Source organism: Columba livia, chromosome 2 (genome assembly GCF_036013475.1).
Source record: "Columba livia isolate bColLiv1 breed racing homer chromosome 2, bColLiv1.pat.W.v2, whole genome shotgun sequence".
Lineage (NCBI taxonomy): Eukaryota > Metazoa > Chordata > Aves > Columbiformes > Columbidae > Columba > Columba livia.
Window position 1 is genome coordinate 7,498,599 of NC_088603.1, and position 14,534 is coordinate 7,513,132.

The 14,534-nt window shown below is 50.0% G+C and overlaps 1 protein-coding gene across 1 annotated transcript; it reads right to left on the reverse strand.

Moving 5' to 3' along the window:
• Nucleotides 1-956: 956 nt before the first annotated feature.
• On the reverse strand, nt 957-14,327 carry CRYGN (crystallin gamma N). The gene is made up of 4 exons (XM_065050438.1): nt 10,361-14,327; nt 9,394-9,642; nt 7,385-7,530; nt 957-1,185 (listed from the first exon to the last, which is right to left on the reverse strand). Exons 1-4 carry the CDS (start codon nt 10,379-10,381, stop codon nt 1,050-1,052), a joined length of 552 nt encoding a protein of 183 aa, XP_064906510.1. The 5' UTR covers nt 10,382-14,327; the 3' UTR covers nt 957-1,049.
• Between the last annotated feature and the right edge of the window lie 207 nt (nt 14,328-14,534).

Genomic DNA, 14,534 nt, shown 5'->3' on the forward strand with positions numbered 1-14,534 from the left:
ACACAGAGCTATGCAGCTCTGCCACACCATTCCCCTGCCTGTCAGGATCCATCAGACAGCCAAGCCTGAACAGCTAATAGAATAGCAAGGCGAAAAGAATAAAATTACCCCTTTCTGAAATAGCCAGAAACACTCTTAGCTAATACTGAACACAGCTTATGACTTTACAGAAAGGAGGCTACCTGACTTTTGGGTGCTGAATCCAGTGAGAAGCAGCCAGGCTGCAGTGGCTGGTCCACAGATGGACAGGCAGAGCTGTTCCCATCCCGGCTGCCAATGGGGTTTGGGGGCACTGAAACTACTGGGATGGACTCGGACCACCAAAGGGGCAGAAGGATGGGAAGAGGGTTACTCAGAAAGTGACAGTGCCGCGGCTGTTTTCTTAGCTGCCACCCCCTCAAAATGTCATTGTCAGCTGAAGGGCTTATGAATCAGGGAGCAACAAGAAGATTGCTCAGGTTTTGTGCCTTCAGGGAATTTTTTTTAAATATAGTTTTAATGTGTGTTGATCTAAGGCCAAAGTAACTCAGGATGAATGATCTTACCACCTTTAGGTCAAGACCAGCACGTCGCACACAAACAGACCCCACAAGATGGTCACGTTCTGCCACGATGCTCACATGGCATGAGCCGACCCTCTGACAGCTGCGCACCCAAGCTCACAAGGCACGTGTGCACCAACGGGACCCTCTCCAGGCACCAGGAGTCGGCTGGGTCCATCGCATGGTGGCCCTGGACGGGGCAGAGTGAACACATGTCAGACCACAACTGCACCAGGGAGCACTTTTCCAGGTCTGCTCGTCACCACCAGTTCTGCGCCATCACTCCCGTGTCCTCCTTATAAATCACTGCAGAATGGAAAAGCATATTAATAGCATGTAAATCGAGCTTAGAAGGGTTGCAACCCATTCCCTCTTGAACACAAGTGATGAAAAAAAAAGTATTAGAGCCAAAAGTTGGTGTTTAACAGTTTATTCCGTGGGTCAGTGAGTGGGAAGGAGAGTGATGCCTGGTCTCAGCAGGCCATCGCTGGTGGGATCAAAGCTCAGCTAGAAGTAGTTGACGACTCTTCTGATGGACTGGACACTCGCGTTGCGCGCCTGCCACGCGTTGAAGCTGCTGAAGTCGCCTCGCTCCACCACGTACATACGGCCTCGGTAGTTGGGCTCCTCATACAGCACCCACCTGAGCAGAAAGGGAGGGTTGGTAATTGGGTCATTGGGTCCCAACGATGTGGTCGTGCAAGGTAGCCTCATGCCCATGTTGAGTGGCTGCCTTTAGGGACTTCAGTGCTGCAAACTACTGGGGACCAATGGTCCCACCACAGCCCCAGCCCTATCCTGGGCACAGAAATGCCTCTGGTGGAGGTAACTGCTGGTGCTTCCCCCCATTTCCAGCATAGCCTGGCAATTATCCACAGCCAGATTGGACCTTGCTGTTACAAGAAGTTGTTTTGGGTTACACCAGTGATGAAACAAGGGACCCTGATTCGCATTGCTGTACGACTGCTTCTCTCTGAACTTCACCATGTGCAACAGAAACAATTTAATAGCATTTGATAGTGCTGAAGAAGGACAAGAGTCCCCTCATCCCCTGGATAACCCCATTTTGCACTCTAAGGAGAAATGTGCAACACTTGAAGTATGTTTTACCTCTTTGAACTGAGTCATTAGCTATGATGGGAACCTTATTTAATAATTTCTCTCTTTGCTAGTAATTCTCAATGGCCTCTCTTTGATGCTTTCCAACAGAGAGCAGGACTTGGCTTGGTTATCTTCACTTTATCGCTACATGCAGAGTTAACTCCAACTTTCCCGTGGAATATGGTCACATAGATACAACACTCAACAGCCCTGGTGTACCTGACTTTGTCACCTAGCTTGGCTATGTTTCCTCAGCACGTCTTTCTCCATTTGAAGGTCTTCAAGTCAGGAGCAATTCTGATGGTCAAGGGACAAATTTGCTGCTCTGCTCTTCCTTCATCCCTTTAGTACACACTGTGCCACGATCCTGCTGTGGCTACAGGTGTCACCTCTTTCCTCTGTATCTCCCATGCTTTTTAACCATGTTTTGCCTTTGCTCTGATAGTTTTACAGTCATGTTTCCACCCCATCATTGCTGAACTGTTCATCCCTGTCTCGTTCTTCTCTTCCCAGCTTTTTTAAGGATGTTATAAGGATCACAACTGCTTGTCCCACCTATTGGCTTTGGAATGACAACAGAGCACAAACACAGCCTTCTAAATAATTTGGTTTCTGTGGTCTCTCTCTTGCCAGGAATTCAGCTCTGACATCTGTTTGGGACCTCCTGTATGTGGGATTTCAAAGGAGAAACTCCTTTAACTGCTGGATGGGTCAAAGACTGCTGGCCCTCTGGGGTCAGACAACAGCTGGTGGACTCAGATCAGTCTGACCCAGAGCAAAAAGCTGGAATCCTAGGGAGAAAAATGTTAGAGTATTTAGTCTATTTAGCCGTGTAGCCACCTTACAGATTCCTTGACATATTTGGATTTATTTTGTGTTTCTGAGAGGACACCAGGTGGGACTGTGGCGGGTTCCTTGTCCCATCTGCCCGAGCACAGGTACGATGGGCACACTGAGCACAGCTCTGCCCGGTGCCCCTCTCCCCCCGCTGCCCGCACTCGCACATCCCCATTCTGCAGTGTCGCTGCCATGTGCTCGGCCAAGACATTTGGATCCTGAGCATTTCCTACAAACAAACAAGTTCATTCTTTGGCACTTTTTGCAGCCAGTTTATATCCGAACCAGACTGCCAAAGGCATCCTCAGGCTTTTCCTTTGAAGCTCGCCTTGCAGCGCATGGAGAAGCCAGCTCACTGCTTGTGGAATGGCAGGTTGCCTCAGAGCCGTGTCCCCCCCATCACACATCCCCATGTGCACTATCAGAGAATGTGCTCAGCTCTTCAGTTTAACTAAAAACAATTTATAAAGTTATCCTCCTCCTCTAGATACACCTTGTTCATAAGGCACCCCATGGCTTGCTTCCTTTTCTGCCCCATCCCTTCAGCTTATATACAACTCTCCATATATTTGGATGATCACAGGCCTCCTTCTCCATCAACTCACCATCCCTCCCTCAAGCACTCCTGAAAAGTGCTCCCGATCCTATTTTCTGCACTTTCCAATCATTCCCTCCTGCTGAGAATACCCAACGTTATTGAAAATACTACATGGTGGTAGGACAGGGATGTTCACAGGGCGATCATGGTGGATGTTCCAGCTCTGCTCTGCTCTAGGGCATCTCTCAATGAGCGGTGGATGCCTGGGAATATTGCAGAGGGTAGAGCAGCCCCTCAAAGTCACCGCCTTTCCCAAGACCACCACGTTTCTCCCCAGACACATGGTTGGCGTGTCTGCACAGTCACACGGGGGGAATGGGACCGTCCTTGGGGTGGATGGAAGCAGACAACATGACCTGATGTGGCGCTAAGAACCCACCGGCTTGTCCCTTTGTTTAGAGGAAGGCTGCAAAAAAGTGGAATAAAAGGAATAGCAGAAAGATGGGAGTGAAGTGTATTGGCAGTGCAAGGTGATGAGTGAAGACTTGTATGGCTTACTTAGCCGTTGCTTTATTGCCTAAAATTCACATTCTCCAAGGCCATCAGTGAGAGAGGAAATCAAGCAAGCCAGGAGGCCAGAAAACAGGAAAAAAAAAGACAATCCTGTCCTCAAGCCCAGCATGGGAGAGCTGATCCAGGCACACAGCACGCAGCCCTCAAATGTCTCGGTGCTGTGTTTCATTAGCACAGAAACCCAGAGGACATGGGAATAAAACGCGCATGGAACCAGCTCAAGCCCTGTCAGCCAAAACGGGCTGCTCGCACTGCAAAACCAGCAGGGGAGAGCTGCAGGTTCAGCCTGGACCATGCAGATGCTTTCAGAAGGGCTCCAGGTCACTCATTGTCCACACAGGACTCGAGCAGTTCCATGAGGAGCTCTCGTCTCTACCAAGAAACACGTAACGTTTTTTTTTGAGCAGCAGCATTTGGGCATCTGTTCTGGTTGATATTTTACAGTCTGATTGCAGAACATCTACCAAATGCTCGTAAATGCTTCAGCAGAATAAATGGTTGGTCTGGTTCCTTCAAGTTACGTCACTGTAGCTTAGAAAAGCCCCTTTTGGGGTATTCTCTCCCAGACTGTAAAACAAATTCAGCTTTTAAAAGTTTTTGTTTCTAAGCAATCCTCTGTGGAGTGGCTCCACCGAGGAGGACAAGAAGCGCACGTCTTCATCTAAAACCAGATGATGCCATATGTGATACGGGAGCTGGTTCTGCCTGTGGGACGGGCAAAGCCGCTCGCCACGCAAACCGCGACAGCTTCCAAGGAGGCGGTAACGTCCTGAAACTGCGCCGAAATAGCAAGATCATTGCCAGCACAGCTCAAGCAGCTTGATCACCAGCCTTTCTGGCAGTGTGGGGTAGCAGTCACCAACCCCACAAGGCAGTGGGGAAGGTGCCGGACACCCTCAACCCCAACAAGAAACCAGGTGGACGTCACATTGGGGGAATTAAAGGGGGAAAAATCACAGAGCGAGCCAGCCTGGGACTGAAACTCCCCTCGTTTCTGGTGACCCCATCTCCTCCGCTCCCCAAACGTTCCAGGACGGGTCCTTGGGGGACTTGGCCAGGTTGAGCCCAGCACCAGCTGCAGCAGCACCTGGGGTCACCTGGGCTTATCTGGTCCATCCAAGGGGGAAAAGTGGTGTCGTAGGGCGTCCCTTTGTCCTCCATGGTCTCACCCCTCTGCCAGCAGGTCCCTCTGCACCATCCTGCCTTTAAATGTCTTTCATAGACCCTTCCCAAGCTTTCAATGACCATCTTCCCTGAATGTAAATGTACAAAACTCAGCAGGTTTCCTTACCATGCTCCTCTCAGTATATATATGTATTTTCTATTTTATCACTACTCAAAGCCTTTGAGAGGTCATGCAAACAGCCTAGGCTCCCATGCAAGGGAAAGCAAGCTTTGTGCCCCTTACATATTTTGCAGAGGAGGGGGGAATATCAATCTGAAAAATGTTAGTGCTTGAAATTTTCTGGGCAGCATCCCAATTCCTCCCGCTCTGGGCTCTGCTACAGGGATGCATGTGGTAAATAATTGGCCCTAAAGCTCTTGCCAGAGGACTTGCAGGCTCTCTCTCGGCTTTATAGTGTTGGTACTCAAATGCTTTTTGTTTCAATGCTCAGCCCTGATGGGTTCCCCGGTGGGCTCCAGCCATTTCTTCCCATTAGGAGCTGGTAGCTCTGCTCCTTGTTTTTAATGAACCAGCACTGCCTGATCAGAAGCCTGGATATTTTTTTGAAGAGGAGAGGTCTCAGCTAAATCAGAAAGAAAAAGGCAAAGCCTTTCCAAGGCTTTCAGGAGCATCTGCAGGGCAGGAGGATGGGGCTGAGCATCAGCAATGCATCTGTAAAGCAGGTTCACAAGGCACCAAGGGCGACCAAAACCCATTGGGCTGCCCGTGCATGCAGCCATCCCATCTCTGTGCCACTGCGATTGTCCCTCTCTCCCAGAGACTGGATTTAATATTAAGGTGAGACACCACTGCCTAATTTTTGCTGTCCAAGGAGGAGGTTTCTGGTGTCACAGCAAACCTTGATGAGGCCACTTCCAAAACAAACACCCTGACCTTTGTGGATGCCCCATCCCTGGAAGTGTTCAAGGCCAGGCTGGATGAAGCTTTGAGCAACATGGTCTGGTGGAAGGTGTCCCTGTCCATGGCAGGGGGCTGGAAGTAGATGATATTTATGGTCCCTTCCAACCCAAACCATTCTGGGATCCTATGATCTGCATTGCCCGGAGCTGTCCACTCTCCCCAAAAGCCTCTGGGTGGATTTGAAAGAGGGAAGGAGGGAAGGAAGGGAAGGAAGGGAAGGAAGGGAAGGAAGGGAAGGAAGGGAAGGAAGGGAAGGAAGGGAAGGAAGGGAAGGAAGGGAAGGAAGGGAAGGAAGGGAAGGAAGGGAAGGAAGGGAAGGAAGGGAAGGAAGGGAAGGAAGGGAAGGAAGGGAAGGAAGGGAAGGAAGGGAAGGAAAAGAGTGATAGAGAAAGGGAGGAAGAGAGAAAGGGAGGAAGGAAGAAGGAGAGAAAGGAAGAAAGAAAGAGAGAAGGAAGGAAAGGAGGAAGGAAAGGAGGAAGGAAAGGAGGAAGGAAAGGAGGAAGGAAAGGAGGAAGGAAAGGAGGAAGGAAAGGAGGAAGGAAAGGAGGAAGGAAAGGAGGAAGGAAAGGAGGAAGGAAAGGAGGAAGGAAAGGAGGAAGGAAAGGAGGAAGGAAAGGAGGAAGGAAAGGAGGAAGGAAAGGAGGAAGGGAGGAAGGAAAAGAGTGATAGAGAAAGGGAGGAAGAGAGAAAGGGAGGAAGAGAGAAAGGGAGGAAGAGAGAAAGGGAGGAAGAGAGAAAGGGAGGAAGAGAGAAAGGGAGGAAGAGAGAAAGGGAGAGAGAAGGAAGGAAAGAAGGGAGGAAGGGAGGAAGGGAGGAAGGGAGGAAGGGAGGAAGGGAGGAAGGGAGGAAGGGAGGAAGGGAGGAAGGGAGGAAGGGAGGAAGGGAGGAAGGGAGGAAGGGAGGAAGGGAGGAAGGGAGGAAGGAAAAGAGCGATAGAGAAAGGGAGGAAGAGAGAAAGAGAAAGGAAGAAGGAGAGAAAGGAAGAAGGAGAGAAAGGAAGAAGGAGAGAAAGGAAGAAGGAGAGAAAGGAAGAAGGAGAGAAAGGAAGAAGGAGAGAAAGGAAGAAGGAGAGAAAGGAAGAAGGAGAGAAAGGAAGAAGGAGAGAAAGGAAGAAGGAGAGAAAGGAAGAAGGAGAGAAAGGAAGAAGGAGAGAAAGGAAGAAGGAGAGAAAGGAAGAAGGAGAGAAAGGAAGAAGGAGAGAAAGGAAGAAGGAGAGAAAGGAAGAAGGAGAGAAAGGAAGAAGGAGAGAAAGGAAGAAGGAGAGAAAGGAAGAAGGAGAGAAAGGAAGAAGGAGAGAAAGGAAGAAGGAGAGAAAGGAAGAAGGAGAGAAAGGAAGAAGGAGAGAAAGGAAGAAGGAGAGAAAGGAAGAAGGAGAGAAAGGAAGAAGGAGAGAAAGGAAGAAGGAGAGAAAGGAAGAAGGAAGGAGAAAGAAACCTGGGCTTAGGCTCCTTGTTTCAAACACCCTAAAAAGGCATCTCAGAGCTCATGCTTAGCTGCCACCTGCCAAAAATCGTGCCCTGTTGAACCAACTCTCAGCAGGTAGGCACCAAAATTCACCTTTAAACCACAGGCATAACTCACACTCTTAGGCTTTCTCCAAGCCCCCCAGCATTGAGAGGCTTTTCCATGACAGGGGGAGGCCTTGCAGCCGCTGGTGCGAAGGGGACAAGGGCAGGGAGCACATTCTGGGACAACGCGGTGACTTACGCGCCGTCGCCGTACACTTTGAGGGCGTTGATGCAGGTCTTGTCCCAGCCTTGTCCCTGCAGGAAGGAGCAATCTTCCGTCAGCTCCAGGCTGGGACCGCGAAAATGGCTCCCCTCAAATATTTTGATCCTGTAATGCTCGCCGTGCTGGGGACGAAGGGATTTGAGTCAACCCAAAAAACACAAACAAAGTGAAAAAAAGTCAATTATTTCCCTGGATTTTGTAGGACAAAGAGGGGGACAGAAGGGTGCAAAAAGCACATGAAAAGCAGCCCAACACCTCCAGTGCCCACACAAACTTAGAATCATAGCATCATTTTTGTTGGAATTGACCCTTAAGATCATAAAATCCAACCATAACCCATCTCTAGCACTAAACCATGTCCCCAAGAACCTCATCTATGTGTCTTCTAGACCCCTCCAGGGATGGTGACTCCAACGCCTGGCACCCCCTTCTGTGAAGAAGTGTTTCCTAATATCCAATCTGAAATCCAAACTTGCGCCACCTCCCAGCGCACCCTCTTACAGCTGCCGTGTAGGTGCAAACTCATCACTCGTGGGCTGCATTATGCTCAGGCACATGTGGCCCCTCGCCCATCTGTGATCCCCCCACAGACCCTCCATCCCAAATACAGCATCAGCTACAGCCCCAGCTCTCCATGCACTCACGCAACAAAATAACATACATATCCAGATTGTACAGGGATGTTAGACTATTCCCCTAAACTAATCTATATCGCCTCCAGTTCCACGCTTAGCTGCTATTCCTGATGGGAGATGTCGTGCCTTTCTTTAAGGAAAATTAAAGAAGGGGAAAGGAAACTTTCCCATCACCATTGCTGCTGCGTGAGCCCTCAAGGGTGACACGACATAAATGCCTCTGGGGAGATTTCTGCAGCCTGCGGCAAAGGTATATGGGACAGCACGAGCTGAAAGGACATTTTTAAGCCAAATTCAAAGAATACCTAAATGCGTTTCTCAAATAAACAATGTCAACGCGCAGGAAGGCCGGGCTGCGGTGCCAAAGCGCACAGCGGGCGGCCGCGCGGATACCGCGCCTGAGAAAACATCCCCCCCAAACCGCGCTGCAGAAATGCCTCGAGGCGCTCACTCGTGTCTCACAGGGAAAGTCGTGGGCGAGGGAAGGAGGCGCACGTCCTCATGCCAGCCGGGCTATGGGATCCAAGGCAGAGCATCCCTCCATGTATGGACTGTGGAGGTGCGTTGGGGAGGACGTTACAGACCCAAAACAAACTCATTGTTGTGCCAAAAAGGGGCTTTGAGGTCAGTAAGAAACCCCACCAGCTCCAAGTGGGTTCATCATTGCCCCAGGGGTCACGAGTGATAGGAAAGTCCAATGGAAGGACCTCAGCCAGATTAATTTTTCTTTGCTACTATTCGATCTCCCTGGTTAACCCTTCCTCTGGGCACTGCTTTTAAAAGCTTCCTAAGGGGAGGGCTAGCTAGTATGGGGGAAATACGGTTTAATTTAGGATTACTGGCTCTTTTTGCAACAGCATAGTGTTCAGCTACAGTTTGCAGGAGCATCCCCGCTGCTTTTCGGGTTCAGAAAGCCCCCGGGCTGCTCGCTCCTGTGCTGGGTGCATGGTAAGACTGGGCTGCCACGGCTCAAACGTGCCTGGGGCAATGACCCTCCTGTTTAATTCCCCTGTGAGTATCTAATAGCGACTCACATTAAAAAGGAAAAGCACGTGATGCCAGCAGGACCTTGCCACCTCATCTGAAAAAACACGGGGAAATCCCAACCCTTTAAAGCCTCTGCGTTTGTGCCACAGGAGGAAGGCAACGTGTCTTCTCCCGGCTTAGTGGCCTGTGCAGACCACTCCAAAGGGTGACAAACCTTCCCTGGGAGACTATTTCTTTCTAACAGGATGGACTATTTCTAAAGCACTGATTCTTATTACCCTTATTCACAGGACTCACTAAAACAAAGCTCTGTCCCACCGATGCTCCAGCCAGGATGGCGAAGCACCAGCATTATCCACTCACCATCCCGATGGGCCGGCAGGAGCCCAGGTGGTCGCTGCGGCCATTCCAGCGATGGAAATTGGGGTACTCGCCATGCTCCAGGATGTACTGCTGCCCTTGGAAGTTGGGGTGGTCGAAGCAGACCCAAGCCCCGCTCTGGACGCAGATGGAGTTGACCTGGTTGAGGAAACCTCGGTCCTGGAAGCTGCTGCAGGTGCCGCAGACCTCCAGCTTTCTGCCCGTGAAGCATTTGCCTTCGTAGAAAGTGATCTGGGGGGGGAAGAAGAGTCTAGTTGAAGATGTCCCTGCTCCTTGCACGCAGGTTGGACCGGATGAGCTTTGAAGGTCCCTTCCAACCAAACTGCTCTGTCATTCTATCCTATAAGAGAATGGGCCCCCAGTGAGGAGCAGTGGCATGGCCAGACCCACATTTTGAGCAGATGGGAATCTCTTGCAGATGCATCATTTTGGGGGGTTTTTAGCTGCTTTCCAGCAAGAGAAGCAAGGCATCACTGGTATTTTTTTTCCTAAGAACCGTGTTTATTTTTCTGGGAACACAGCACATCCCGCATTTACAACCCTTCTCACCGCCTCGCGCTCACTCGCACATTATTTCCAGCAGGAATGTTTAAACAGGAAACTTTGCTCCCAAAATGCAACTCCTTCTGCTACACCCTCCCCATCCCTGCCACTGAATTTAGAATCACAGGATAGTTTGGGTTGAAGGGACCTCCAAAGCTCCCCCAGTGCCACCCCTGCCATGAGCAGGGACATCTTCACCAGCTCAGGTTGCTCAGAGCCCCGTCCAGCCTGGCCTGGGATGTCTCCAGGGATGGGGCATCCACCACCTCTACCATCTACCATCTTCCTGGTATCAACACTCACATCGCATCCTCCAGGATATTATCTCAACCTACTCCTTCAACCTGGAGGATGCTCGGGCTCCCCAGCCCCAGGCTGAAAGGGAAGCAGTTGGGTTGTTACTTACTTTTCCTGAGTATTGAGACATGTTCTGCCGGCTGCTATCCAAGACCAAAAGCGAGAACCAAACCAATACCGCGACGGACAGAAACGTTGGACGCCCCGCTATATAGCAGCTGGAGGTGGGGGGAGACGGGGCTGGTGTTGCGAGGGCTTTTTAACAAAGCAGCGGGAACCGGGGGCTTTTTGCTTTCCTGCTTCGTAGGCAGAACTGCGGGTACCGGGGCTTGCTGAGTCCAGGGTTTTGATTTCGGGCAGATGATCTGACAAAAGATTTGCTTGGCAGGGCTTTGGTTGATTAGCAGTGCACATTTACTGCTCCTTTTTGAACAACATCTTTTTTTGTTGTTTTTCTTTATTTTGTACCCCCCTTTTATTTCTTTTATTTTTCCTTCACCTCTTCTTTCCCTATTCTTCCTTTTCCCATTGTTTTCCTTTTTCTTTTTAGTGAGCATCCTTGGAAGACTCCTCACCAATAACACATTGCACTGCATCCATCAGAGCAATGGTTTCTCGTTCAACCTTTGAACCTCTTTAAATGGCATCTCTGAAAGCCGAGGACCTAATCTCCTCCAAAGAGCAAAGGTTGGGCTCACAAAACCACCACTCTTATTCATGAGCATCATTTTTATCATCTTTCAGCACTGAAGCACCAGGACATGGATATAGCTCATGCTTAGGGGGATTTTTAAGCCATATTGTTGACCATAAAGTAATATTTCCCTTACAGCTGCAATTACAGCTTCAGAGTCTGGTATCTCAAACACCATGCAAGGAAAAGCTGCTTCGTATTCTACTCTTTTGGTGTTGTAAGAGCACCCAGAGCCTTGAACTGTCTTATTCTCAGGACAAATAGCAATGGAAAGTCCTAATCCATAAACCATGTCAGTTTATATTACTGAGCCAGGCTGGGAAGAGGTAAAGGCAAATGCACGGGGGTGGCCCATGGACCAGCACACAGAGTCATGCCGGGGCACCATGTTAGAGATTTGTCTTCTGTGCTATTTAATAGCCCTGGAACAAACCTCACACTCAGCTCCTGCTCATCAAATCCTCCTCTTGGTCACCCACGGGGCTGTCATTGCCTCCCCACACCATCAACACTCTATTTGCCGGACAGTCGCGCAAACGCTTTGAATCCCAGCCCTAAATCTCATTTCTTGGCAGGTGGCTCCCATCCGCACACGTGCCACCAATCCTGCTCTGCTGGCTTTGTTCACCGCTCCATTTCAAGATTAAAGACTGTTTGGGAAGAAAGGATGTCATTATTAAGGCTTAAACATACGCTGCCCTTTCAATTAAGACGTAAAAGTTAATAAGCGCGTGTGTGTGCACATGTAGGCTGAGCTGGAAGATGTTGCGTTGACCAGGATGAGCTGGAGGAGGAGGAAGATGGCACGTTGTGTTTGGAGAAGAAATGCATCCTTTGGCTGATGCAGGTAAACCTGCCCCGGCATCATAGAAACGCTGCTTAATTTACATGTTCTGATGGCAGGCAGGAAATAATGAAGAAAAGCCTCATTGAATTGAATTGAAAAAACCCACATAAACTTTCACTGAAATGCTGGTGTTATTTTCTAGGTGCTAAATTAGTCACCAGATGGTGTGAGAAAAGTAACAGTGGATGGAAAATCCCACTTGGAAGAGCAGCAGCTGGGGTGGGGGCATTAGCAGTGTCTCCAAAACCAGCCCTTCCATAAAGCCTCACACTTGGTGCCCTGGGAGTGAAGGAGAAGACCTGTACTTCTTCTGAGTCGTGTCAGGGAGCACCAGGGTGATGAGGTGGCACCGTCGCTGGCGTTGGGACCCATCTCTCCCATCCATTGGGGTCGTAGCAGTCAACGTGCTCTTTGTGTTGGCCATGAGCTTTTGGGTTTCTCAGAGAGGGTGCCAGAGCCTGGCCCAGGCTGCCCAGGGAGGTTGTGGAGTCTCCTTCTCTGCAGACATTCCAACCCGCCTGGACACCTTCCTGTGTAACCTCATCTGGGTGTTCCTGCTCCATGGGGGGATTGCACTGGATGAGCTTTCCAGGTCCCTTCCAATCCCTGACATTGTGTGATTCTGTGATCCATGACAAACTGGCCCTAGGGTACCCAGTAAGGCAAATATTACCACAGGAAAAGATTTTTATGGAACCACAAAAGCCTGATTTCCTCCAGCTCTGTCTCATGATGGGGTTTATCTGTCTCTCCTGAGGTGCAAGCTCTAATTAAATCTGCAGGAACTTGAAGTGTCTGAGACTTGTACCTGACGGTTAGAGATGTTGTCCAGCAAGTTCAAAAGCTGTTTTAAGAGAGACGGAAAGAAGGTGTGACAAATTAGTTCTCATTTATCTGAGAAACCACATTAAAGATACGAAACAACAAAGGACCCATCTCTAGAAAGACGGAAAACAATGGGAAAAAATAATGTTGAACTACAGCAAGTCTTAATTCCTGGACAAACGTCTTTGATTCCTTGCCAGGGGTGGAAAGGCTGCCAATGGAAGAAAAAAACAGCCTGAGGAGCCTGTGGCCACCATCAGCCTTTCAGGCACGTTATTTTGGGGCAGATCTCACCTCCTGCTCATGCCCAGGTGCAGGACCACATCCAGCTGTGGTGCCCTACACCACCAGCATCACGAGCGGCGTTCCTCCCCTGAGGCTGTTTGAAGGATGAAGCACTGAAGAGATGAACTTAATAGTCCGAGCATTCGGATTTAACAGACAAAACTGAAAAGTCTGAGGTGTTTTTGCACGACTGCGTTTAGAAGGAGTGTGAAATGGGGCTCAACATCCGCAGGGACAGCTCGGGGCTGTGCTGTCCCCACCTGGCTTTGCTGCCGTGGGGCCAAGGTGGTCGGAGCTATTTTTCTCCGAGTCCAGACCAGATCCTGGAGTGAGAAAACTGAACACCTCACCCACACAAGATAGTCAAGGTTTATCTCAGGTTCATTGTAACCCTGTGGTTACATCCCCGACAAAACCGAGGCAGGAAGGACTCGATGCCATGGGACGCTCTTGGCACCATCATCACCCACAGAGATGGATCCAGGCATGCTAGAAATCACAACTCAACTACCCAGGACCACAACACCTGCCTGGATAAACGTGGTGGCTCCATCTGCCACCCCGCTCTCCTCCCTGCATCCCACCTACACACAGGATCTGGGCACAGCTCTTGTCCTCTTGCAAAGTGATTTCCATGACCTGCCAAGGGGTTGTGACCAAGGTTATGTCAGCATAAATAAGTCCAGGCTGGGTGGTCTTCAAAATGCAGCTGTGAGACGTCACCACCTCTTTCCATGGGGTGTTATATAGGACTTAAGGGGTAATTTTTCCATGCAGCTCAGAGCATTGCACCGTGCAATAATCCGTGGTGCTGGCAGAAGGACGCTGCCAAACTACCCGATGTACAGTAGGAAGGTGTCAAACTCAGTTCTTCTCTGACGCAGGGATTTCCTCAAGAGCCTGGGGTGTGACTCCTGGGGGCAAAACTTTGGGAGTGACCTTGCTAATGCCGACAGGAATATTAGCAGGGGCTGAGCAGGATTGGTGTTCTGCTCAGAGGCACCTACTACAGCCACTGTAACCGCATGCAAATAATAATTAAGTGAGCAACAGCCAAGGAGTTGCACCTCATCCTCTGGAAGCACCACACCCCAGCTCTGGAGGAGCTTTTGGTATTTGCAAGGCAGCAGAAGACCCAACCCTAGAAACGTTCATATCTCAGGGCTTTGAAAAGCACATCTTGCTTTAAAAGGTCACAGATTTCTTCATGCACCTTACTATCACAGAATGTCAGGGGTTGGAAGGGACCTGGAAAGCTCATCCAGTGCAATCCCCCCATGGAGCAGGAACACCCAGATGAGGTTACACAGGAAGGTGCCCAGGCGGGTTGGAATGTCTGCACAGAAGGAGACTCCACAACCTCCCTGGGCAGCCTGGGCCAGGCTCTGGCACCTCACTGAGAAGTTTCTTCTCATATTTAAATGGAACCTCCTGTGTTCCAGTTTGTACCCATTGCCCCTTGTCCTATCACTGGTTGTCGCCGAGAAGAGCCTGGCTCCATCCTCCTGACACTCACCATTTATATATTGGCAAACATTAATGAGGTCACCCCTCAGTCTCCTCTTGTCCAGCTCCAGAGCCCCAGCTCCCTCAGCCTTTCCTCACACGGGAGATGCTCCACTCCCTTCAGCA